The 26163-nt window shown below is 35.2% G+C and overlaps 2 protein-coding genes across 2 annotated transcripts; one reads left to right on the top strand and one right to left on the bottom strand.

The window, feature by feature from the left end:
• Positions 1-1862: 1862 nt before the first annotated feature.
• On the top strand, positions 1863-15737 carry LOC110770349 (serine/threonine-protein kinase STY8). The gene is made up of 16 exons (XM_021974474.2): positions 1863-2309; positions 3174-3288; positions 3814-3941; positions 4077-4184; positions 5930-6002; positions 6733-6843; positions 7262-7312; positions 7387-7526; positions 7610-7717; positions 9862-9935; positions 11532-11707; positions 13395-13490; positions 13950-14030; positions 14169-14219; positions 15016-15156; positions 15246-15737. The coding sequence occupies exons 1-16, from the start codon at positions 2128-2130 to the stop codon at positions 15273-15275; spliced, it is 1665 nt and encodes a 554-aa protein (XP_021830166.1). The 5' UTR covers positions 1863-2127; the 3' UTR covers positions 15276-15737.
• Positions 15738-23337: 7600 nt separating this feature from the next.
• Positions 23338-25260, bottom strand: LOC110770348 (uncharacterized). The gene is made up of 2 exons (XM_088245391.1): positions 23824-25260; positions 23338-23601 (listed from the first exon to the last, which is right to left on the bottom strand). The coding sequence occupies exon 1, from the start codon at positions 25211-25213 to the stop codon at positions 23852-23854; it is 1362 nt and encodes a 453-aa protein (XP_088101517.1). The 5' UTR covers positions 25214-25260; the 3' UTR covers positions 23338-23601; positions 23824-23851.
• Between the last annotated feature and the right edge of the window lie 903 nt (positions 25261-26163).

Below are 26163 nucleotides of genomic sequence, written 5' to 3'. Positions count from 1 at the left end.
AAACATCCTATTATTTTTTTCTCCTACAATATCTTCAATCTTCACATATGCAACACATGCGAATAATTCTAATATTATTATAACGAGAAGAGGCCATGTCCGTCATTATAAGGTAACTGTCAAATTATGAGCCCTTAATTATATTAAATCATTATTATAAAGAAATTGTAATTAGAAATCACTACAATTTCATTAAACATACTTTGTACTCCCATGTCATGTTTTTCCTCTCTTTTTGGTATACCTTAGATTGGATGAGTGTTTCTTATAGTAAGAGAGTGAATAGGGAAGTAATTAGTAAAATTAACATTATATTACTAATTACTTAATTGGAAAATGACAAATAATATTATTTGATTATCTTAATTAGCAAAGAGAATTCTCTTAATTAATAGTCTAAATAAATAAAGGGACCTCTTTTGTCTACTTACACACCCTTTTATTTTTGTTACATTGGAGGAAAGAAACCTCACTAGGGTTCGATCATGTGTACCATTGGCACTGCTATGGGGTGGAGGGGGAATCCACCATCATAGTGGTGGGAACCCATTGGCCACTCCTTTTGTTTTTAAGAGCATCTACAATGGGCTACCTAAATCACCTCCTTAGACAAATTTTAGGGAGGCATTTTAAAAATGCAACTCCAACCACGCTCCCTATCCACCTCCTAAAATAGGGAGTCCTCTAGGAGCTTCTAAATCTGAGGAGAAAGAAAGGACTCCTAGTGGCTCCCTATAATTTAATGCTGCCTTATTTAATGAGTATTTCAAACCTTTATTTAATGCTAACTATTTTTTATTTTATTTTTTAATAGAGATGAACCAATCAAAAAAGAGTTATAGCATTTATGACTCTCCAAATTATGGAGTATGGTTGGAGTTGAAATTTTTTAAAGAGCTCCTAAAATAGCTTTCTTATATTTTTAGCTAAATTTTAGTTAAGAAATAGAGAGCATAATTGCGGATGCTCTAAGTACTTTTGTAATTACATTAAATGACCGTATAAATAGACAAAAGGAGAGTAAAAAAATCATCACCCTAAAGGCTGCGTTTGGTTCATGGGAAAGGAATCTTGGGCATGGGAAATCAATTCATTTCCCATGTTTGGTAAGTCAGGCATGGGAAAACGATTCCTAGCACATGGGAAAGTAGGAGGGAAAGTGAATCCTTCCTTCCTCCTTGGGTTTCACTTTCCCTTCCCATGGGAAAGTAAAACTAGCATTAAATACAATTTTTTTTGACTAATTTGTCCTTACTAACAATTCATAATTACAATTTTTATCCAACAATTATTGGTATTCTTTTTTTTTTTAATAGAGGTACAATTGGGAAACTAAACAAAATTTGTTTTTCATTCCTACTCAAAACAAACATGGGAAATGAAATAAAGTGATATTTCCGGATCACTTTTCCGGCATTACCAAACATGGGAAAGGAATCAACATTTCCCATCCCTTGGGAAATGACATGGGAAATGATTTCCCATCAAATTCATTCCGTGAACCAAACGGAAATAAAAAGACAATAATGATACGACTACTAAATTTAAGACAGGAAATTTGTAATTGTGGTCACCGGGGTCACCTGCCCGTCAGCTTATCACAACCCACCGCTGAGGCCTATGGTGTGAGATGCGTCATAATTAGGGCATGACATGCGAGATCCCGTATAAAACTGCAGGCCATTTAATCTTGAACGACAACAGCAATTGTTCCCAATACGCGCGGCAATGTCTTAAGTCATAAACAGTGTTTATATTGCCCCACAATTTTCAACCCTATCCACTCCCACTATATTAATAATAATAAATAATTGAATTAATTTTTTTTATAAAAAAAAGAAAAGGCGTTTTCTTAGCTCAGCTGGGGACGGAGCGAGGACTATGGAGAAGAGTGAGCAGGTCTTTCTCATTTCATTTCTTCTCCTTCAAACTAGTCTTCTCTTTCTCTCTCTAGAAAGTTCACGTTGCTACAGTACATTTGTATGACGAGATTGCCCTCCACTTTCTTAGCGAATTCCGAGCCTATCCTCGTCTTCTTCTCAGATTCTACCAACAGTCAAAGATCCTCTGCTGATCAACTTCTCCTTCTCCATATTTTCATGGAACACCTGCTGACTTGAGCTTCCTATGGATTTGACCGAGGGCGTCGGAGAGAGCTCGTCACCGCCTCGAAGCTTCGTCATCTTCGGCAACTACGATGTGCGAAACGACGTGTACAACCGCTTGTTGGAGAGCGGTAATGAAGACGCTTTGACTCAACCTGATTTTCGTGAGCAGTTGGACGCTCACTTCAATCGCTTGCCGGCTAGGTATTCCAATTCGATCGCTTTCCTTTCCAGTATTGGAATTAGTTTTTTATTTCTTTATTTGGCTTCAACGAATTTCGGCTGTTGATTTTATTTCTGAAACTAGTGCTTTATTTTTAATTTTTCCAGTATGAATCTTCGTGAAGCTTAGATTAGAGTCTCAATGATGATTCAAACGTGATTGATCTCTTGAGTTGTGGAAGATAATAATATGCATGCCGAGCAGTTTTGGGAAAGTTTTTAATCTTTGAAAATTTCCATTTTCTTATATGTTCTATTCTTGGTACCGTACGGCATACGGCTTTACTTTTGAAGCCTTAAGTTTTGAGATGGAAATGTTTTTTATACGTTATTTTCTTCCCTATATATCTGCTGACTATGTAACCAGTGTAGTAGCTTACGTTTTACAAATTCTTTGTGTGTACGAGTGGAAATTAGTTCCACAGCCAATTTTTCTGATTCTTGTTTGAATGGAAAAATACTATTCTTCTTGGAAATACTTTTCGGGGAGGCACAAACCTTTTACTTAGGTTTGTCAAGAAATACTATCCAAGGCAAAGACAGTCAAACCTTTCCAGTCCTTAGTTATGTTGAAGCTTTGGTTAAAACATAAGTGGAAAGTATATTCACTAGAGTTTCCAAGAAGTTCTCCACTGGAGAACTTCATAAGAGCCATATGATAAAGGCTTTTTCTTTTCTTTTTCGTGTGAGGGGAGGGGGAGTGAACTTAGTTCATGTCTTATGTGCTTCCCAATTTATTTCCTGCACATACTCCATTGGAACAAACGGGGCCATAGGATATTGTTTTTATCTTTTTTTTTTATAAGGGTGATGAACCTATTTCCACGTTTTTTTTTTGCTGCGCAGTTATGGGCTTGATGTTAACTTGGATAGAGTGGAAGATGTCTTATTGCATCAAAAGCTTCTTGCATTGGCAAAAGACCCAGAGAAGCGGCCTGTTTATCATATCCGTTTCATGGAGGTATTGAATGAAATGACATTTAGCCAAAGAAAAAAGAGAAGATTTCATATAGCCAAAGCATGATTTAAGTTTACTTAGCATTAAAACTTACCGCCTTTTAGTCTGATATGATTTTGCTTACTAGCTGTTGTATTGGAAATATTATTGTTACTCTTGCTTCCATTGGGGTAAATCTGACGCTTCACCTGTTCCATATGAGTTATTTTGAAAGAGAACATATTTCTTAATAGTGGGTTCAGGGAAAAGAATTGGAATGGTCATTTCCCTATACCGTTGACCAGGATCTGGATCTATTACAATGTGTAGTAATATATGCATGTTGTTGCATGTATTGACTGTCACTTTCTGTAAAGAAGTTTTGAACTACACTTGGAAATAGGATTTCAAAGAATCTTGTAAGCATGTGAAACTTTGATGTTATTTCCAATGTCAAATTAATACTTTTTTTCTTCTGACCGTTTTATCTATTACAAAGCTCCCCACAATTTTGTTAATTTCTATGGATCTTTGTGTATTTCTGGTCAGAATACTTCTACGAAAACAGATGATGACGATGATGATGATAATGATGGCCAACAAGTTACTAGTATCGTTTCAACCCCAAGGCTATCATGTGATGAAGCTAATGAAGGAGCTGCTCAGTCACATGACAGGTATTGTACCTGTGTTGTACTCTGTCTGAAATGCTTTTCTTGCCATATTTATTGCTGTTAAGGGTTTCAGTGACTGCATTGGGTGATTGTGGGTTTCATTTCTTTATTTCTTATTTATTCCATTTCTGTGAGTAGAGCTAGGAATTGTGCAATTGACTCTAAGCTTGGGGACCTAAATTTGGATGTTAGAACGAATGCTACGGACATGGATGGAAGAGATCTGACAGAGAGTTTTCCCCCAAGGTACTTAACAAAATATTGTTGGCATGTTTTTTGTTCAAGACTAAACACTTTTGTAATTCATCAAAGCAAGAATTTGTTTATTGTCAGATCAATGGTTACCATTTCATACTTCAATTGTTGCAATATGTTGGTTTTGTGGTATTTATTTCTTTGGGTTTATTTATCTATTTAATAATTGTTGACTTGCAATCACATTCTGGTATCTAACCAATAACAACTAAAATGAAAGGGCACAATGGAAACATATTAGATATGTAGAGCAACTGGTCATAAATGGTCCTGGTCCCGAATTCTTTTCAGATACTTTTTGTAGTAAATCTTTATTTGAAAGGTTGGTCGGTTGTCGTGGATGCATCATTAGTATAACAAAATGGGGAGTGGATGCATCATTTGTTTTTGTATAGAACATTGGAGTTGGTTGAGTTATGGAGTAAATTGTTATGTTCTGTGAAGGCAGTTCTGGTTTTGCTTTGTTTGACTTCTCATATTTTCAGTATAGGAGTTATTTAGAGTGAGCAATCGTAGAATGTTAAAGTATGTGACGAAGAATTTTGCCTTATTATGTGCTTCTGTTTCAAAGTTTTGGATTCAATTTCAGTAGCCTTCTATTCAGACGTTGGAAGACTTAAGACTTTCTTTCATACTTCTTTGACACGTGGTAGTGTTTATTAATATTGTATTGTTAGCAGAGGGTGGATTACCCGTCATCCTTTAATTATTTTGTACTGTTCCATTTCTGAGAGATTTTTATTTCTTATCAAACAAAAATTAGATAAAATATTTATTGAGAACTAAAGAAATATATTTTGTACGTGTTATTTTGAATTAATTATGTTGACATGTAATAAGCATGTATAGTTTGTCAGTCTTGCTTTCGAGGAAACCATGCATGTCCATAGATGGTATACACAGGTAGAAGAATATATAGATTATTATAAATAAACCCAATCCTAGACATGTATTTATAAAAAAACCCACACACTATTTAAACATAGAAACACACCCAAAATCAACCCCAAAATCAACAATTGTATATTTTTTGGGTGTGTTTATAAATGGGTTTTGAGTGTGTGTAATGATGGGTTTTGGGTGTGTTTATAAAGTGTTTTGGGTGTTGGGTTTTTTTATAATTTCAGCCCCTATTTTGGGTGTTTTAGTGAAACTCCCAAGAATATATGTCAATTATGTACATAAATACATATGCATGCATAGGTAAAAACATATATGTATGAAATATTAGGCTAAAGGTCTTCTTTTCCAACTTAAACATAGAAAATGACATGCTGTATGTTGATATGAATGTTTTAGCAACGTATACCTATATTATAGTTTTTTTTTTTTCAATGTACAGAATCCAATAATGCTTTATCAGGTTCTTTGACACCAACTTTGTAATTTTGTTGCACAGTGAACATAATCTCTTTTTATTATTTTTTAAGACTGAACTTTGGCTTTATATTGAGAGATTGCATTTGCAGTTTGGGCTTCTCTTTCTCCAGCCTTTAGGATTGCAATTTTATTAGATTGGGGAGCTGCTACAGAATAATTTTTTGAGTTGTCTTACAATGTCAGAGGTGTAATATGGACTTCTGTTTTATGGGAATTAAATCATTTTTCTGGTAGACCTCTTGTTCACCAAGTCTTGTATTGTGTTCTTGACTTGATAAAATTTCATTTCTCTTAAAAAAAAAATTAAGTTCTCATCTGTGCAGAAATTATATTGACAATTGGGATGTATAATGCAGGCAAGATATACCACATGTTCCCATTCATGAAGTAATATTTTCAACCATTGACAAGCCTAAGCTTCTTAGCCAGGTATGACTGAGAAACTTAATTTATTTGTTTGTCTTTGGTAGCTTCATTACATGCAATACATTGTCTCCACTTAGCAGTCTCTTGGTTTTCACTAATTTCAATGTAAATGTGTTTAATACCTAATGCTTGTAACTTAAATCACTGTCTAATTTATTTACCTTTTTTAATGGACACCCCATCTAGCTTGTCCTTTATAAAGCTATGTCAAAGAATTTCTGTTTATGTAGATGTATACAAGTTTTTACCTACTTTTCAGATTTTTTTGGTAATCCTCATGCTTATGATCTTTTGAGTATACAGCTTCTATGGGGTTCTGTCTTGGAAAATTTTCAACGGATTTATTACTCCTTGGGAGAAAATATGATGTTGTCATGTGAACGTCTTTTCCATAGTACCTCACTGCGGAGCCCTTGGATTTGAAGATAATTTGAAAACCCTTTGCATTGGAAATGTTCTTTATCATGATTAATTCGTGTCATGAAGTTTCACATGGTTACTTTCTATCAATATAAATTTGCAGCCATCAAATTTTTGAAAAACTGGCAACTGAATTTAAGGGTTGCAGTAGTTAATATTGTGATTATTATTTATAAAAAGAGGAGTAATACTTCTTTTTTGAGAGAAGAATTCAGCACCTCTGATTCTAACAGATGTTGTCAAAGCCAGAGAACTGCAAAAGTGGAACCATACTAAGGACAACATCTTTCTAACAGATGTCATTTTCCTCTAGCTTTCTGCTTTGCTTTCTGATTTAGGACTTAACATCCGTGAAGCACATGTTTTTTCAACAACCGATGGCTACTCCTTAGATGTTTTTGTGGTGGATGGATGGCCTGATGAGGTACTTTTTTGCAATATAATGTGTTTATCATCATTCGCTGTCTGGGTTGCATGTTAGTTCTTTTTATGTATTACTATTGAGAAATGTCCAATATGTTGGTTGGCATTTGTTTTTGGGGGGGAGCCCCAGACAGTATGTCTTTACCCATTACACTTTTGTTCATTGTGTGTGGTTTTTGTTGTGATGCCATTATTATTTTCTATAATCTAAGCTGTTGCTGTGTTTTCTTCTTCTGTTTGCATCCCAATATTTGTGTTATAAGTATTGAGTTTAATCAAACAGGTTAAGCAAAAAAAACTGCAGTTTATCCAAAGAAAATGCTTTCGTAATATATTAAGGGGCATTGCGATTATATTTCTTTTATGACAGGGATCTGTGCTGAGTCCAAATGTTGCTGACTTTGCAATGTTGTGGTCAGGATACAGATGGTCTACATGAAGCTATGGAAAAGGCGGTTGCTAGAAGTGAGGTAAATTGTGTCACATTGTAATAGTAATAGAAGACTAATAAACAGTAATATGCAACTGTTGCTTGATAATTTAGGGGTCATGGTCAAGATCTTCGCATTCTCATTCGGCTGTGGAGAAAGCATTAGCGGCACAAGAAAAACCTGGAAACTGGGAAATAGACAGAAGACTATTAAAGATAGGAGACAGAATTGCATCTGGGTCATGTGGAGATTTGTAAGATAGGTTTTTATTGTTTTCACCTTTATTCTTTTATGGGCCTCTTCGCTGCTGAACCCTCTATTTCTGTTCATCCTAAGGTACCGCGGAATTTATATTGGTCAAGATGTTGCGGTTAAGATACTGAGGTCAGAGCATTTGAATGATGCTCTAGAGGATGAGTTTGCTCAAGAAGTGAAAATTCTGAGGTGAACCACTTTCTAGTTTTGATTGTTATTTTAATATTGGTTTCTGTTAGGGAATTCACATGAAATCACTCTTTACCTGATCTGTTGGGATCTCCTTTCCACTAGTAAATTTTTAAATATTTTCCCATTATTTCCTACAATTCTCCTGGTGAATTTAGCTTATAGTGGAAAGGATATAACAATTCTAAAATTTTCCGTCCTAATTCTGGTAAAAAGTTGGTAGTTCAAGTGCAATAGGGATAGGAAGGGATTTTGGAAGGTATAATTTATTTGTTCTTCCCAATCCCTAAGGACATTAAGGTCCTGGAAGTAGGTTTTTGCAGGGTTTGGCTGCCTTTTCAAGCTTAAAGAAATCATGATTTTTGTGGTCTCTATTTTTAGCCTATGTATCTAATTGTGACTCGTGATATGATCCAACATGAAATTTGGCATGACATGTTCACAGCTGTCAACCCATATTGTTGGTAGAAGTTACTCTGGTTTAAGATAAACTTCCATGCATGCTTTCATTTACTATGATTTATTTTCCTTTACATGTACTTGGGTGCTCACTGGTTAGTACAAATTATTTTTGAAGGCCATGAGTTTGTTAATTGCAAAAGTAAATTACACGTTACGCAGAAGAGAAAGTCAATCACAATAAAAGACAAAAATTATCTAGCACTAATTCTAGTAGCCTAATCGAAGCCTTCAAATTTTATCGTTTTTTGGTCATATTTTGCATGCTGCTTTATACTGTGGACAAGAACAATTCCTATATTGTCTAGGTGTCTTCCCCTTTCTGCCCCCTTGTAAACAACTCCACATTTTAACCGACTATAGATTTTGCAAATAAATTCCTTGCTTGATGGTAATATTTCTCTTACATCATGAATAATCTGAATATATTAAAATCCACATGCTTTTCACTGAGCATATCATTTGTTTCACCTTGATCTCCAATAAGTCATGCATCTACATGGATCTTCCGAGTACAAGTTTCTTATGCTACAGTATGAGGATATAAACAATTCATTGGGGGCAGCACAGATGCTTTCTCACTAATATCTGTGGGTCAAAACCGTGTCAACCTCTTTGCGCTTTTACTCTTTTAATTTCAACTATATCTCGTGGTCTATTGTAGCCACATAAAGTATGGAGTTCTGAAATTGTTTTCCCGTAAAAGCAGAATTATTTCCTTTGCAGTCCTTGATTTTCAATTCTAAAAGCCCATAAGTGTTGTTTTTTTTGTTGTTTCTAGTTTGTCATAGTCTGTTATTCTATTTTAGGTTGCCCTGTTCTCCTGGTCCACAGTGAGTTTATTGGGCAACAGCTGTTAGATTAAATCCAACGGTGGACAGCAGTCTAATTAATAAACTCAGTTTATAGTTTTTAATTTCATTTTTGTTTTCGAGAAGTAATTTTTAAAGCAATTTTTCAAAAACAAAACTGAAAGGACTTTCGCATCAGTACGCCTCCCAAGTTGGTAGAATTTTTTGTCTCCTTCAATTCTCTTATCCAATTTGGTATCTTTCTTCCCTCTTCTTCAAGCTTAACAATTCTTATCCATTTTGAACCCTTCGAAAATTATGACATTTCTCTAATCTGTATTTTGGCGTCCTTATCAATTTTTGCATATCAACTTTTCCATTCTTGATCACGCTTGGGAGAGAGATCTCTCCAATTGAATTCCCCCATCTGGTTTTGCACCATTGCTAGAAGAAAAGGAAATTTTCACACCAGATGCACATGTGCTGCTCTGTGAAAACTGGGCGAATGGTATAGAACATTGTTAGAGAAACCTTGTTAAAGAAAACAATGGGCTTATAGGAGAGTCTGGAATTTGGAGGGGATGAATTGGAATTTAGAAAGAAACGCGTGATTGCGCGAGAAAAGTGCAAGTTTCCTTTTTGAAGATTGCTTTAAAGATTTTTTACTGAAAAAAATAATGTTAAAAAATTATAAATTGAGTTTATTGTTTAGACTGTTGTCCACCGTTGGATTTGCAGTTGCCCAAGAAACTTCCTGGTCCCCATGGACCAGGAGAACGGGACTGTTAAGTTGGCATGCTTATTGCTATGAAGTCATTTCAAAATAAAATGCTAAGATAGTTTATACTCATTCTTAAATGCTGATATCTACATATATTCGTTTTGTGATTGCAGAGAGGTCCATCATAGGAATGTTGTGCGCTTTATCGGGGCATGTACGAAGTCTCCACATTTGTGCATAGTGACAGGTATGCAATTGGTTTTCTCCAGCATTTACTATAAATTTAAGTTAGCTTCTTTCATGTTTTATTCATTCTGTATCAAAATCTTACACGTGGAGATGTTCTCACAAGCAGTGCAACTAGGATAAGCAGAATAGGCATCAGGTGTACTTTCTTTTTTATTCATTTTTTAAGTGAAACCTAGTATATATATTTCCATGATTATAGAGTGAGAAAGTTTCATGAGTATCTCCACTAATATAAGCGGAGCCGACCATAAATTTCAATTTTTACTTTTCAGAAATCTTATTGGAACCAAGCTAAAATTTCTTCTTTAAGTATGCAGCATTCAAGGAGACTTTTCTTGTGTGTTCTGTATTCTACTTCCTCTAAGCTGTTTGGATGCCATGCCTTTTGGAGCTCCTAAATATGTGTAATTACAATATAGCCTTTGCATCTTGTTGTAACTTGTATGTTATGGTGCTTCATGGGGAATTAGGAATAGAAGGATATTTGGGAGAGCAAGGGATGAGGAGGTGGATCATTTGTGGGATGGAGTTCGTTTTTGGGTTTTCCTTTGGCATTGGTATCTTCAGACTTTAGGGATGGTTCTTTTCAGGGTATCTTTTATGATTGGAATGCGGCTTATTTTTTCGTTTTCATCTTGATTGCTTTCATGCAATATTTTGATGTTTAGATCTGTAGACGAGTATAATTAGTCCAGTGGACAACTTGTCCCCTGTATTGTACTGTTCTTTTTCTATTAATGAAAGTATGTTTCTATTAAAAAATAAAATGAATATAGTAATTTCATGGGGACTGAGCTCTAACGTGAAAAGCTTTTTCATGATGTTCAGGCAACAAAAACCATGCATTTCACTTGTTTGTTTTATGTCAATAAATAATTTTTGTTAGTGCTAAAAGATTATGTTGTGAATACAGCTTTGGTTGTTCGTTTGTCTCATTTTTGTTTTTTGTATATTCATGTAGTCAAAGCAGCCATTTCAGTGAGAATGTAAAGAGGATCTGGAGGCCATTTCATTGAGGATAAACTAATAAGTTCTAAATCTAAGGAGGTTGGATCACCAAACTAACCTATGGCTGTGGCTGTGGCCGATTTTGGGTCTCCATCTTCTTTTTGAGAAAGTTGGTCCAGTTATCAGTGTTAATAGTAGTCATTCCTTACCAGATTAAGTTAAAATGCCACCATGAGCTGGGGTAGATTCCCGCGGGCAGTAGTCTATTTGGTTTAGGACATTTGTAGCTTCGTTTTCCATGGTTGTGTGAAGCAATTCCTTCCTTGAGTTGATCCAGTTCATGTTGAACTTAGTCATTGATTTCCCAATGAAGTTAAAATGGTTCCGTGGCTTGGGGAATGTTAGATATATGAAAATCATCTACATTATGCCTAGGCCCCCAAACTCATATTTCTTATGCATATATTGTACATTTGTTTTTGGAATTGTCTTATGTTTCCAGACTACATGTTCTAAGTAGTTAATTGACTCTCCACTTCTAACTAATGGAAGTTGTTTGTTTCCATTTTCCATCCTGTTGGTTCTTTTTTTTCCTTTCTTATGATAAAAATTATGAAAATTCATTTGTTACTGTTTTTGCTTGCAGAGTATATGCCCGGTGGAAGTCTCTATGATTATTTGCACAAGAATCATAATGTCTTGAAGCTTTCAGAACTGCTAAAGTTTGCAATTGATGTCTGCAAAGGAATGGAGTATTTGCATCGTAATAACATAATTCATAGGGATCTGAAGACAGCAAATCTGCTAATGGACACTAACAATGTAAGAACTAAAGGTTATTGTTTTGCTTGTTTTGCAGCTTCACTTATGAATAAATGCACAATGGTTAAGGTTTTGCTGATATGTAAATAGTTCAAAGTTTCTAGGTTTTGGGCGAAATGACAGCATATTAACTTGCAAATCAGAACTAGTGTTTCGAAGAATTGGTTTTCCCATGTATGAATTCTTAGCAATGTTATAATGCTCCGAGAAAGAGCAATTAATTTACTGAATCATGTATGTCATAGCCATTGGCTTTTCTTGAATTATAGGAGAGGTTGTTATCCCACTCTAGTACTAAAGTCACTTCTCTCATACTCGAGTGCTTTGAATCAGTTTTGTGGTCCTTTGAATTAGGAGGGTTTTACAAATGTAAAACTTCCTAGGCTTTTGGAGGGTAGCATGTTTGTTAGTGTGGTGTCTTACTTCATTATCCCTATCCGGTCCTGTCAATTTATGGTCTTCTGACTTCCATCTTCTCATCCTTAAAGAAGAAAAAAAGAAATCTAGGGCTTTGAATTACTAAGGGGCTAAGAAGTCATTGTATTTTCTCCTTTTTCATTTTTGCATTTCAGCTTTTAATGCTGAAGAAGAATAATTTCCTTCTTTACTAATGTATCTTATCCATTTTGAAATTGAAATGGGAGGTTATTACCATACAATTTTCATTTTCTTGAGATGGATCTCACATTTTATATGATTTATGAATCTTCCCATAAAATTTCTGGTCAAGTAGCTCTTTAGTAAAAAAAATGTTGAGAATTTTGTGGATCTCTAACAGTTCCCTTCAACCTCATTCAAGATAAGATTTGGTTCAATTTCTCCATATGCCGCGGGGAAAAGTAATTTCACCTGTTTTTACTGATTTCATCACAACCCTACCATTTGATTTTCAACTGAGCTGTTGTAGTAAAAGAGTTAAATCTGTTTAATATATTATCTTAGAGAAGTAATTACAAGTCTCTTTTTTTTGTCTGAAGTAAATACAAATCTTATCTTGACTATTGGTGGTAAACTAGTCTTCCAATATTAAAGTGTGGTATTCATGACTACTATATTTCTTTAATTTGTTTGTGTGCTATGTTTATGCTTAATTAGCCTACAGGGAAACAATAAAGTTCAAGAGATTTATATGTAATCTTTAATAATGGCTATAGCATTCTCAGGGGATGTTTTGCAGCTCTAGTTGATATAACTTGTGGTTATGGACCGACTGGAGTAACCAAATCATTTCTTTATATGGGGTAATAGTTTGATTGGGTTGAGGATTTTGGAATAAATACCTCTGCATGCATTGTGGTTTGAGGTGTGAAGTTTGATTGCGTGAAGGAGTTTAAATGTTCTTCAATCAGGAGCTGGATTTGATGTCTTTGAATTTAAATTAATGGTTAAACTGATACCTTCAAGATTTCATGAATGATGAAGTAATTAGATAATGGGCTTCAAGATGTCTAGTAGTGTAATTATACTTTCAACAAGTATCTTAATATTTTTAATAACTAAAACTAAAGTTCAATGTTAAACGTCAACATGTTTTTGTTTATTATAATGGGTAAACTGTTTTCTGGTTAGATTTCTAAGTATAAGTGTTGGACTCTCTGCTCTCATATCTTGGCAATTTTATCATTCAGTTCAGGAAATGTTCTCGATCCTTTTACCGTTAAAAAATCATTTTCTTATTTGCCTTTAGGTTGTAAAGGTGGCAGATTTTGGTGTTGCTCGGTTCCAAAATCAAGAGGGAGTAATGACAGCAGAGACTGGAACCTATAGATGGATGGCACCAGAGGTTTGTTTGATTATTCTGGTTCATTTTTCCTTCATTTTTCCTTTTTCAAGCTTTTAATCCATAGGAGATCAGTGATTGTTTGTAAATTCTTGACAGTGTCTTCTTGAAAATTAATGTCAAATCTTAAATCGTTGGACTTGGTTGAAAAAAAAATCCTTCCCCATCGTTTGTTTCAAGGACTTTTATTTCTTAAATTGATCTGGTGATGTGATCTATGAATAATTAGTTCATCATTAAGAATTGCCAGCAACCAGCCATATCGTAACCCCGTTGTTTGAGAAGAAGCAGGTTATGGTTTATTGAATTTCCTTTTTTGTTCTTGAGATGTTGACATTCTGGTCTTGTTTTCTCAGCACACTTTACTGTTAGTGCTTCATTATCTTAAGATAATGCACCAAGTTCCACAACATTAATTACATTCTCATTTCAACATCTCATTGCTTTCTTGCATTTTGCAAGGTTATCAATCATCAACCATATGATCAGAAAGCAGATGTGTTCAGTTTTGCGATTGTACTTTGGGAGCTAGTAACAGCCAAAGTATGCTCTAATGTTATATATATATATATATATATATATATATCTCTCTCTCTCTCTCTCTCTCTCTCTCTCTCTCTCTCTCTTGTGTGTGAGGATGTGGAAGTTATTTTTAAATTGTGTATGATCTTGCTATTGCAGGTTCCATATGATACCATGACTCCGTTGCAAGCTGCCTTGGGAGTTAGACAGGTTTACATTTATTCATGTATAGATATGTTTTCTTTCTGTGTGTGCACACACATAATTTGCGACAGCACGGTTGTTGAACTTTGGCATTGTCTCAGTGTCAAATATCTGATTATGAACTATATGAGGTTTTAATTGAATATGTTGTCTGTAGAAACACTTGACATGGTTATCGTTGCCTCTTCATTTTCCCCCTAACCATCCTAAACGTTGATTTGTTGTCCATAATGTATTTCACATTCTTTGTGAAGTGCTCATGAATGTTCAATTCGATTTCATTCCCTTCCCTCCTCTTTTGGAAATTAAGGGTCACAATTTAGGATGGTGACCTTATAGAGATATGGCCGCATCTTACTTTCTGCTTAGGAAATCCTTTTAATCCTAACAGTTCATGCAACTTAATTCTAAATCTCGCTCTCTAGTATTTTTCCTGTTGACGGCCATGTCTGCATATATATTGCAGATTTTGGTAATTCTACATGATACGAAAGTTTTGAATTGATGATGTGTCTACTATCATGATTTCTACACACTAGGGTTTGAATTTCCTCTTATTCAAACTAAAGAAATGTAAGAAAAGGATCAGAACCAGAGAATATCAAATTTCTGTAGTATCAGATGCAACTTTCGTTGCTGATTTAAAATAGGCACAAGTATCTCTTGAAGAAAAAAAAAGGCATAAGTAATGCCCTTAAAAGTCAGTTAAACAATAAATACCAACTGGTTTGAGCTTTTGGCTCAACGTAATAGTTTATATGAATTGGTGCCTAAAAGTTATGCTTGACATTCTATTTCCCAGGGACTTAGACCGGATCTTCCCAGTACTGGACACCCAAAGCTGTTGGAATTAATGCAGAGATGTTGGGATGCAGATCCGTCCAATCGGCCTTCCTTCTCTGATATAATAGCTCAACTTGAATATCTCCTCCAAGAAGTTCAGGTAGGACAATCCCTCTCCTCGTTTTTTTCAGGTCTCATTGTCCCTCATTCTCTTGGCCCCACAGTGAACTAAGATACATGAAATCTCAGGAAATTTTGGAAGCTACCGATGGCGCTTGAGACGCCGGGCTTTAAGATGCGTGCATCTCAGGAAATTTCTGAAATTATCAAAACTTCTCTTTTTGCAACATTCCGACCGGCTCTTTTTTAGGCATTTGGGATTTGGATGAGGCTTTGTTTTCTCCGTTTGTTTTTCACATAAATATAGAGGCTATATTGTACAATCGAGGGAAAGAGAAAATCACAGAGACTGCAACACAATGTCGATAGTGCATGAAGGTCTGTATTGCCTGTTGTAAAACTCGTCTGTAAGCCAACACCCAGTTGAACGTCGATGTAAAGTTTTCTCTTTTTGAGTAATGGGGATGTATAAACTTCAGTAGATATGTACATCTAAGTAAGTAGAAAGATGGAGAAAAATAGGAGTTTGAAGAGGAGTGGATTGTATTGCAGTGCAGCTGTTTCAACTAGCGCACAATCTATTCTCGTGTATATTCCAGTTACAGTTTTCAGTTTGGTCAATTTCATTTTGCCTTTATTTGCTTCTAGCCTAGCCTAGATTTCTCATCATCTTTCTTGCTTGCGAGGTGTAAATGATTTATTTTCTTCTCTTATTTCCAAGAATATGCAAGCTAGCTGATTGATTAATGAATTTGATATTTATATTTTAGGAATTTGACAGTTGGTGCTCGTAACATTTTGGCCTTTCACTCCCTTTCTTATTTCCTCCTACTTTCTTTTGGGTCAGAAATTAACAACATGGTGCTTCGTTTAATGAAGGAAATCAAACAAATCTTTTTGTTAAGGAATGCATAGGGAAAATAAGCATAGGCTGAAAGCTACTAATTAAAATCGAAAGGTTATAACCATTTTTAGCTTTTAGCTTTTATAGTTAAAGATAGTCTTACCCTTAGAGAGCATCTCCCGTGGAAGGTTGTATAATGAGGTGTATGTTAAATATACACCATTTGCGATCGGTATTATCTGTAATGGGGAGGTGTAAACGATTGTAAATTTGCATCACAACCGTGAGATGCAAATTTAGATGCACATGTACATCCTTTTTTACATCCCTTACAAATTACATGAGAAAAAGTGAGAAAAGATAGACAAAAGTGTGCAAAATCAATTATACATTTTTAGATTTACATCTTCCCTATTAGAGCAAAAACCACATTTACAACCCCCGGAGGTATAAAGGATATGTAAAAGTGGCTTTACACCAACGAAAATACACCCCCTACTATGGATGTTCTGACGGTTATTTAACTTGGTGTGCACTAGTGCATGTAATAAACGAACCGGGTGAAGTTTGAGAGCAATAATATTAAAGATACCAAGTTTATATTATGCATGCAGCTTACCTTGAATAAGAAACCTACTACAACCTTACTTTGTATGGGGTTTAGAGCTCAAGTGATTATGAGTATTTGTCCATGCACTAAAGATCCTATGTTGGAATTCCCTCAACCCACAATCGCTTGTATAAAGAAAACAGTTTTAAACTTTACATTAACTTTAATAATGTAATAATTTTCACTCTCATTTTCTCATTTTACACTCTTGTTTTTGTCTTTTGATTCTCCTTAAATTTATTCACTCCTAAAGCTAGAAAACGAGGAATTAGTGAATGGGGAGAGGAGGGAATCAAATCAAACCTAAGACCTCGATGCAGAGATAAATGCTCTTAACCACTTAAGCTACCAGACCATTGCAAAATCCTTCCCTTGTAATATTATGGGATATGATCAATCTAAACATGCCTGCAATCAAGTTGCTGATTAAAGTATCTCATGACCTATTCAATCTAAGTTGGGGCAATGGGAACTTGAATGAAAGCCCGCTCAAGTTTGTTATAATAAATATCCTAAGTCATCATGCATCTCGTCTCATACTCCAACTTGAATAGTTATACAATTTTTTCTCACACCCAAATCCAAACTTTTGACTGAGAACCAGGCGTCATTGAGTTTGTTTATCTTCTTTATATTAGCGGTAAACGTTTTTAGTCGGCTTAAGATTCCATTCAATCATAAACCTCTGACTTTGGGAAACAAATATTTTCTTCATCTTCCCGATGAGTAACAAACATGTACGTATGGAAATGGGTTAGTGGGTTTTGTTTATTTACTTCACCCTCCTAGATTTCCGATTTCATGTCTTTTTTTCCCATGTTGTCCGGTGATCACCTACTTTGTAGTTTGTACCTTGTACTTTATTGGTTATCAAATTCGTCGTCCAACATGTTCTGTTTGTCAAAACCATTGACTTACAAATTAATTAACCTGAAATTTAAAAAAACAAAAACAAAAACAAAATGGAATTTGGCCTTCCATTTCCAATTTCCATGTGAGTCTTGGAGTGATAATCGGACACGCAAGAACATTTCCATGGTTGGCTCAGCTGCCGACAAATCCATTTACAGCTAAACCCAACCCAAAAAATAATGGGCGAAAACGAGGTACGACAAATTAAAATGATGAACAAAGTACATGTACAACGTTCACTTTTGTTTGTTTACTCTGTTGTTGCTTGCATGATATATTATAGTAAAAAATTATCGTGTGACTTTTCCGCTTTCTTTAGGGTAAATTTTGATTCTCTCGCCTTAAAAGGAAAACTGTTTTCATTTTTTACTATTAATTTGTCCAAATAGAAAACTAAAGCAAGTAGTCGATGTGAAAGTCTTTCATTCCTACCTTCCTAACACAGTGCCCTAAACTAGTTTTATTTAGACGTGTTTAGACTTTAGGACCTAAATAAAGATTATCTTTAGATTGTGACTTGATTGGATTTATTTATTTATTTATTTAGAGAAAGCGATAATATTTTAGTGATAAGATAAGAGGAGAAGTAACTAGTTAGTACAAAAACGGTGTCATATCGTCAAAGGTTAAGCGAATTTCTCTACGTATACGAGCTCACTTGTTAGTCTAAACTGAATACTTTAGGATCTAAATAAGTTAGAATAATGTGCCCTTCTATCACAATTTATTTATCTCTAGAGGAGAAACTGAAGTGTCTGATTCGTCAAGAAGAGATTGATCTTGACCTCAAGTGTATCGTTTCCAATAGTCAATCCGGACCCACTTCAATTATTTCATATCAACGATCAGTAATTGTCAAGAAAAAAAAAAATACAGTCTTTTCCCGTGTTTCCCGCACAAAACTACTACCATTAGCTTTGAGACTGGCAAAAATATATAGATAGCTGATTGAATCTGGCTGGAATGTTGGTAATGATACAATTTTGCTCCGAATATAAACAAACCAAAAAAAAAAAAAAATTGTTCTTCATTTTAATTTCTAAGCAAACTGAATCGTATTGTACCAACATTCCAGCCAGATTCAGTTCAACTTTCATATATATATATATATATATATATCTACAAAGAGTGCTGCTAAACGAACCTTAAAATTAACTCATTGCATAGAATTGTTATTGAAGACAGAATGATGTGTAAATAGACTGCTAGTCACCTCACCTAGTGTACTTAGTTCATTTTAGGGTTCGTTTAACAACACTCTTGTACAAATTATACTTGTATGAAAAAAATAAATAAAAAATCTCATAAATCTTGACACATTATAATACCCATGGTCTCCTCTTGCAGATGGATGCACATGTGTTCAATGATCTAAATGAGAGACGACATTAAATACATACAATAATCTTGATGTAGAAGATCGAATCAAGATCAGAAGCTACCTAATCCACATGCACATTAATTAAGATTATATTTATTAGATTATCATATAACGAAATGGTTTAAGTTAATTAATTACAACTTGATGCTGAATACGACAGTTACAATGGAAACTCCAATTCCTTTTCGTTAAGGGCAATTGGTCAATGAGATGTTGTGACTGGCAAATTTTAACTTCTAGTCTGTGTAGGAACTTGACCATGCATGATGCATATGCATGTACATCATGTATTGTTGGCATGAGTTGGATGTATTATTTTTTGTTGCTTTGTAATTGACTTTTTTCAGTGTAATTATTAGGTTTTCCTTTTTTCGTATAGCATACCCCATACGTCATGTAACGTAACCTTAAATATTTGTCTTCAAACCAGTAGTCTCAAATTCGAAAAAGACTAAACATATATCGGACATGATGACGACCTGCATGCGTGCGTGATTGTGCCTATGAACAATTTTCAATTAGTATGATTATGTTACGTAAACGTAATTTACACATGTTCTGCAAAGAATCAAGTATCAATCAATATATCTACAAAATTTGGTGTTTATGTATATATTCAAAGTAGTGTATTCAATAAAAGAAGTAAAATCAAAACACAATTTGACACTGCGGCGGGTTTAATTGAAAACATATCATATCTAATGATGAAAAAAAATCTAACTATTCAAAAAAGAATGGCCATCATAGTTGACAATATAAAAGCTTAATTAATCGTCTACATTAATTCCCACAAATTATAATTTATTGGTTAAAGGAAAAGGCAGAAGAATAAACTTTAGGTATGCATATATGGACCACTACGAATGATCGACGGTCTTCTTTTTCCCTTTAAAAGTTTTAACACCAGATGATGAGATGATATTTGCTACTATAGTTTCTTTTTAGGTGTGTAGGAAAAAGGGACTATTCCATCTTTTTGCTTCTCTCTCTCTCTCTCCATCGATTTATCTTGATTCTTGGAGACCCATTTCCCAATACGCATTTTGTGTGTGTGTCCTTTTTCCAGAAGCTTGCTGCGAGCTGCGAAGAATTGCTCACATGTCTCTGTTCTTCTTACTGCAAGTGGAATTGTGTGGGAAAAAAGACAATCTCCAATTTACATTGGAATCTTTAAAATGCAATGTAAAAAGAACATCTGACAACGGACGAGACAATAACCACAAGAATCCAATGCAACGAAAACGAGTTCTCTATGGAAAATTCAAAATCAATTAGCAACATTTGATATTTTTATCACTACCTTTTTTAATACAGTTTAACTCAAAGCTGTACTATCATTACCTTTCTTAATACTTGACACGTGTTCATAGACATAAAAAAATACGGCATTCTGAAAAGCCATAATTACATTGCATAATAGCCTAAATTAATATGTCAATTCATTACTTACCATAAGAAAAAGGAAATATTGCATTCGTGAATTGGTGATCAGTAGAAATTTATTGTACCAGAGCTTTTGGAATAAGGGCGTCGAAAACCATTCAGTATAGTTACGGACTCTGACTCTGAGAATCTGACATATACAGAAATTGTCCATTTCCACTGACAGGGAAGATAGATAATTGCAACTCACGTGTAGGGCTTGTGAAGTTAAAAATTGTGTCTCTTCCAGCATAAACAAGAACAATGAAAAAAAAAAAACACTAACCACTTTCGATTTTAGGTTTAGGTTTTTTTTATTTTAAAATTTAAAATTCTATGATTTCATTTATAATTCAGCCAAAAAAACCACTAACCACAAAGTGTCAAATACAAACTCATCACAAAAGAGTCATTACAATAACAGAGCGGTCTAACATCAAAATTAAGACAATCTGGTGCGCCTCCACTAACGATCATGCATGATCGAAGAAACTCTGGTGTAGGCATCCTAACTAAGACTGAAAATTTAGAATAATAAAAAAGAAATAAATCTCAAAGAAACTAAGCCATAACAATACAAATAAAACTTTCACCAAAAAAAAAAATGATGAAAAATTCGAGATTTAGATTTAGAACTTAGGGCTCGTTTGAGATTGTTTGTTACTTTGTTTATATATCAAATCGAAAATAAAGTTAACGTTATCCACATGTAAAATATATGTAGGGTAGAATGCCCCTATTATCTTCCTACCAATCTCAAAAGACTTTAAACATCATTAAATTGATAATGTCCCCACAATTTGATTAAGAATCTGGACTTACACTTGTTGTACCCCACTATATCAGATTATGTCCCCATTCAATGCTTAATCGAACCAAACATTTTGTAGCATAGCATTTAAAATAACCAAAAAGAAATTAGGAAGAAAAAATAGAGGACAATTATTGAACTAATAACCACTTTCTACAATATTTTCTAGTGCAGGTGGAGCCTAATATTTAAATAAAATAAATAAAATAAATAAAAAAATAAAAACAACCCCCATTTTCGGTCACGATGACTGGCCAAATGAGGCAAATCCCCTCTGCTCAAAGTTTTATAAGTTTGAACGACAGCCATTGAAACAACTAATTTTCTGAAATTTCTCACCTCACTGTCTTGAGGATTTTTTATATATTTGATTTTACCAAACCTTCAAACGAAAATTGACAACCAAAGTAATATATTGGTGTGAAGAAAAGAAACGACAAAATATTTTCAATCAAATCGATCTCTGTTTGCATGACTACTATCATATCATATACAAATTTCTTACCAATCTCCACTATATTCACGACCGCCTTAAATTTGTATCCAATATTGAAGGCTATCCACGTATATGTAGATGGATATTAGTCACTTTCTATTGAGGGATTATTTAAAGAATTTTTTTTTTAACGGACATCATTTAGGGTACCTTATAATTTTTTTTTTTTAACGATCCAAAATATTTGTTTTTCACATCTTCATTCAAAGATCATCCGTGCAAAAAATCATGTAAATTGAAAATCATTAAGACATCTAATTGAGACCAACAAAATCAATACAAACGAATTAAATATACAGAATGAGCATTACAAGGATGTACCTCAATTATTTGAGAATCCTTCAACGGAATATATTATATATACACAAACATACACACCAAACTTTCTCTGATTTAAAGAACATGAATAACGTTATTGTCAAGCCACATAACTACTCACTCCACCATGCAAAGTTAATGAAATTGTAAGCAACTTCATTTCAAATTCCATTTACAAGATTACTTAAAAGGACAAGTACTGAATTACTCAAACACGTACTGCCATGGTGACCCCATAATACATAAATAAAATATCAAAATTTCAACCCACCAGATTTGAGAAAAACTTCAAAATTGATCGATTATTAAAATCTGAATGACATAAAGAAAACAAATCTAAAGTTGCTTTAAATACCAATCCCAAATCCTAAAATCTCTAAGAAATCTTTGAAAAATTTCCTAAAAACTTATTAAAATGATGCTCTCTAACCTAATATCGACCTTATTTGGAAGAAAAAAAATGCTATTATTATTAGAGAGAAGCAGTGAGTATGAATAAATGTAACTTGTAGCATGGGAAGAAGTAATTGGAAAATAAACACTGCTTCTTTAGAAGGAGACATTCTTACTTTGTGCAAATTACAGTTTGACATATTTGCAGATATTTTCGTTTTTGTGTTTTCAATGAATTATTTTCTAAGAGAAGAAAACAATTTTTTATTGAAAAAGCTCCAACTTAATTACAACCCAAAACTATAGATAACTGTGCACCGCCTTGCAGTGCATAGAATAACATAAGGGTATGATTTAAAAGTGTAGCGTTCTGAACTTGCTATGCCATGAATGTGTCTCAACTCCAAAGATTAGAAAATAAGAAGAAGACAAACTGAGCCGTGCCAGGGCACACTTGCTCTGCATTCCACCATTATTTGCAGGCTTTATTTGAAAAAAATTAAAATTTACTCACTTAAAGAAGAAAACATTTCTGATTCTGAACAATTATTGTACAACTTTTTCTATTTTTCCAAGAACGTTCTTGTCTTTTTTTTTTTTGTCTAGAATGAACCGAAGATGTTTAGCTCTGCACTGTTCGAGATGGCCTAAACACTTTAAATCCGGAAAAATGTAGTTTTTTTTCTTCCTAATTTTAGCCATTCATTTCCAATCAATTACGTATTAATAAACATGCCATCATTTCCATTCTACCGTTGGGAACTTTAAAAACCCAATAATAATTGTTACATCCGACAGAAACTTTGATGTAGTGAATATAGCTTTTTAATCGGAGAAAGCAGAATATATGCATGATACGGATATCCAGGTTGATTCCTTTTGTGACACGTTTTTAATTTAACATTGTCAATTTCATGGAGGGGCCCGTGCACTTTTTATCTGTCTAAATATTTTATAATTATTTATTTTACAGAAAGGGTTCAATTCAATCACCAGGAAAAGAAGAAAGAAATCTGAGAAAATTATAAGGAAAATTTGGGAAACGTATTTATTTTATTATTATGATGATCACCTCTCCGTTTGAAAGAAGGTTGAAATAAACGACAATACACATGGCATCTCTTTTGAGAAATATATAAAACAAAACAAGTGCACTACAACTGTCTAATAAAAATACATCATCTGCATAAATAAAAACGTTACATCAACTGCGGAGACTCGATCTTCATCTTTTTTGTAGGATAAGGCGCTTCGACTTCGACAGCCCCTTCTTTATTTTGACCTGGTCTTCACCTTACCTGCAATATGGACATGTTATTGTTAGGTCTCTGTCATTTGTCAATTTCTTACTAAATATATCAATTCATCCTCATCAGTAATGGCATTAACTTGGTTCCGATTCGCAGTGTAATTAACAATGTAAGTACTTGTTTGTTAAAATACAGATTCTCTGATAAGATAGTTACAGGCTGACAAGGTAATGTTAACTCAACTAATAAAAACAAGAATGGAGAGCTTACCAGCTGGATGCAGTCTAGCTCTCATTATCTAGTAGTGGTGAGGAGGTGGGGGTGATGAGTAGATGTAAGGGTGTGGTGGTGCGGTGTGAACTGGAGGAGTTGGTGGCTTGTATGGTTTCTTAGGTGGTGGGGGTGGTGAGTAAACTGGTGTGGGTGGTGGGGGAGACTTGTAGTGGTAAGGTTTCTTGGGCGGAGATGGTGGTGGTGGAGACTTGTAGTGGTATGGGTGCTTAGGTGGTGAAGGTGATGGTGGTGGGGGAGACTTGTAGTGGTAGGGGTGCTTAGGTGGTGAAGGTGGTGGTGGTGGTGGAGACTTGTAGTGGTAAGGATGCTTAGGGGGTGGTGGTGAGGGTGGTGGTGGAGACTTGTAGTGGTAAGGATGCTTAGGGGGTGGTGGTGAGGGTGGTGGTGGAGATTTGTAGTGGTAAGGATGCTTAGGGGGTGGTGGTGAGGGTGGTGGTGGAGACTTGTAGTGGTAGGGGTGCTTAGGGGGTGGTGGTGAGGGTGGTGGTGGAGACTTGTAGTGGTAGGGGTGCTTAGGTGGTGAAGGTGATGGTGGTGGTGGAGACTTGTAGTGGTAGGGGTGCTTAGGTGGTGAAGGTGATGGTGGTGGTGGAGACTTGTAGTGGTAAGGATGCTTAGGGGGTGGTGGTGAGGGTGGTGGTGGAGACTTGTAGTGGTAAGGGTGCTTGGGGGGTGGTGGTGAGGGTGGTGGTGGAGACTTGTAGTGGTAAGGATGCTTAGGGGGTGGTGGTGAGGGTGGTGGTGGAGACTTGTAGTGGTAAGGATGCTTAGGGGGTGGTGGTGGAGATTTGTAGTGGTAAGGATGCTTAGGTGGTGAGGGTGAGGGTGGTGGGGGAGACTTGTAGTGGTAAGGATGCTTAGGTGGTGGTGGTGAATGCACTGGGTGGTGCGGCTTCTTGTGTGGAGGAGGAGGAGGAGGAGATGAGTAGTGGTAAGGTTTCTTTGGTGGTGGTGGGGGTGGGGGAGATTTGTAGTGGTAAGGCTTCTTGGGTGGTGGTGGTGGGGATTTGTAGTAGTAAGGCTTCTTGGGTGGTGGTGGTGGGGATTTGTAGTGGTAAGGCTTCTTGGGTGGTGGTGGTGGGGATTTGTAGTGGTAAGGCGCCTTTGGTGGAGGAGGTGAATGTACTGGAGGAGGAGGAGGTGGTGGGGATTTGTAGTGGTAGGGATGCTTAGGTGGTGAGTAGTGCACTGGAGGAGGAGGTGAAGGGGGAGGTGGTGACTTGTAATGATAGGGAGGAGAAGCTGGTGGTGGAGGAGATGAGTAAGGGTAGTTTGCTGAGGTTTCTGATGGCAAACTGAGAGAAACTATAGCCACTAGGAGAGTGACCACAAGAGAAGTCACTGATGAAGATCCCATTTTCCCCATCTTTTTTGTTAAGAATGGGTTTTTGGTTTTCTGCCTCTTAAGCAAAGCCTCCCTCCCTTTATATAGCTTTGGTCTTTACCCTTAACTCTATGGTAATCATGCCAAGTTTCACTTGCCAATGATCAAATTATCTTAGTAAAAAACAAGATTAATGTTAAAATAACACTAATGGGCCAGCCTATGTTTGAACAGCTTATTAATTACAATATTTGACCAATGAAGCAGCCTTGACTGGATTTTGTTTAAGCCCCCACTTCTTAAAAAAATTTATATCTTTCTTAATGGAATAGAAGCTTCAAGGTAATTAAACACTAAAACAAGTCAGGAATATGTTAAGACTTCAGAAGGATGAATCCGCGATCTATTACTACGAAACAACATCGATATTATCTTCAATTTAATTACACATATAGATCGTGTGAAGTTTTATAAAAAAAAAGTTACTAGTAGTGAAATCACTCATATTCTTCTTCGACAGAATAAACCTATTATCACCAAAGGGTGTGACCTTTTTTACTTGAAGGCAATTTAATGCAATAAGAGTACGTGGGGGCAGAACATGAAGCTTTATTCAATAAAAGTATAATATCTAAACCACAAGTCTTCCCTTGTTTGTGTAATATTTCTCACGGTACGTAGACAACTTTGAAAAGTGTGTGTGGTTGGCCTAACTTTCTATGATTTTTGCTCTACACACAGGGACCAGGCGGCTGCAACTCTCTCTCTCTCTCTCTCTCTCTCTCTCTCTCAAATGATCCAAAGCTTTAGTACGTAGGCTGTCACATTCGCACAGCTTTAATTAATTTTCTGGAATTTCTCTGACTCTGGAGGTTTAAGATAAGCCCATTTGCCTTAATCATACAAGTTAAGGACTAATTAATCATTTACAAATACGAACTAGTTGTTCCAAAACAATTACCGATGACTAATAAAGAACGATAAAATGCTTA

The sequence above is a fragment of the Prunus avium genome, chromosome 8 (genome assembly GCF_965620075.1).
Source record: "Prunus avium chromosome 8, drPruAviu1.hap1.1, whole genome shotgun sequence".
In the NCBI taxonomy this organism is placed as follows: domain Eukaryota; kingdom Viridiplantae; phylum Streptophyta; class Magnoliopsida; order Rosales; family Rosaceae; genus Prunus; species Prunus avium.
The sequence above is the reverse complement of the archived record's forward strand: the minus strand, read 5'-3'. Positions and strand labels throughout refer to the sequence as shown.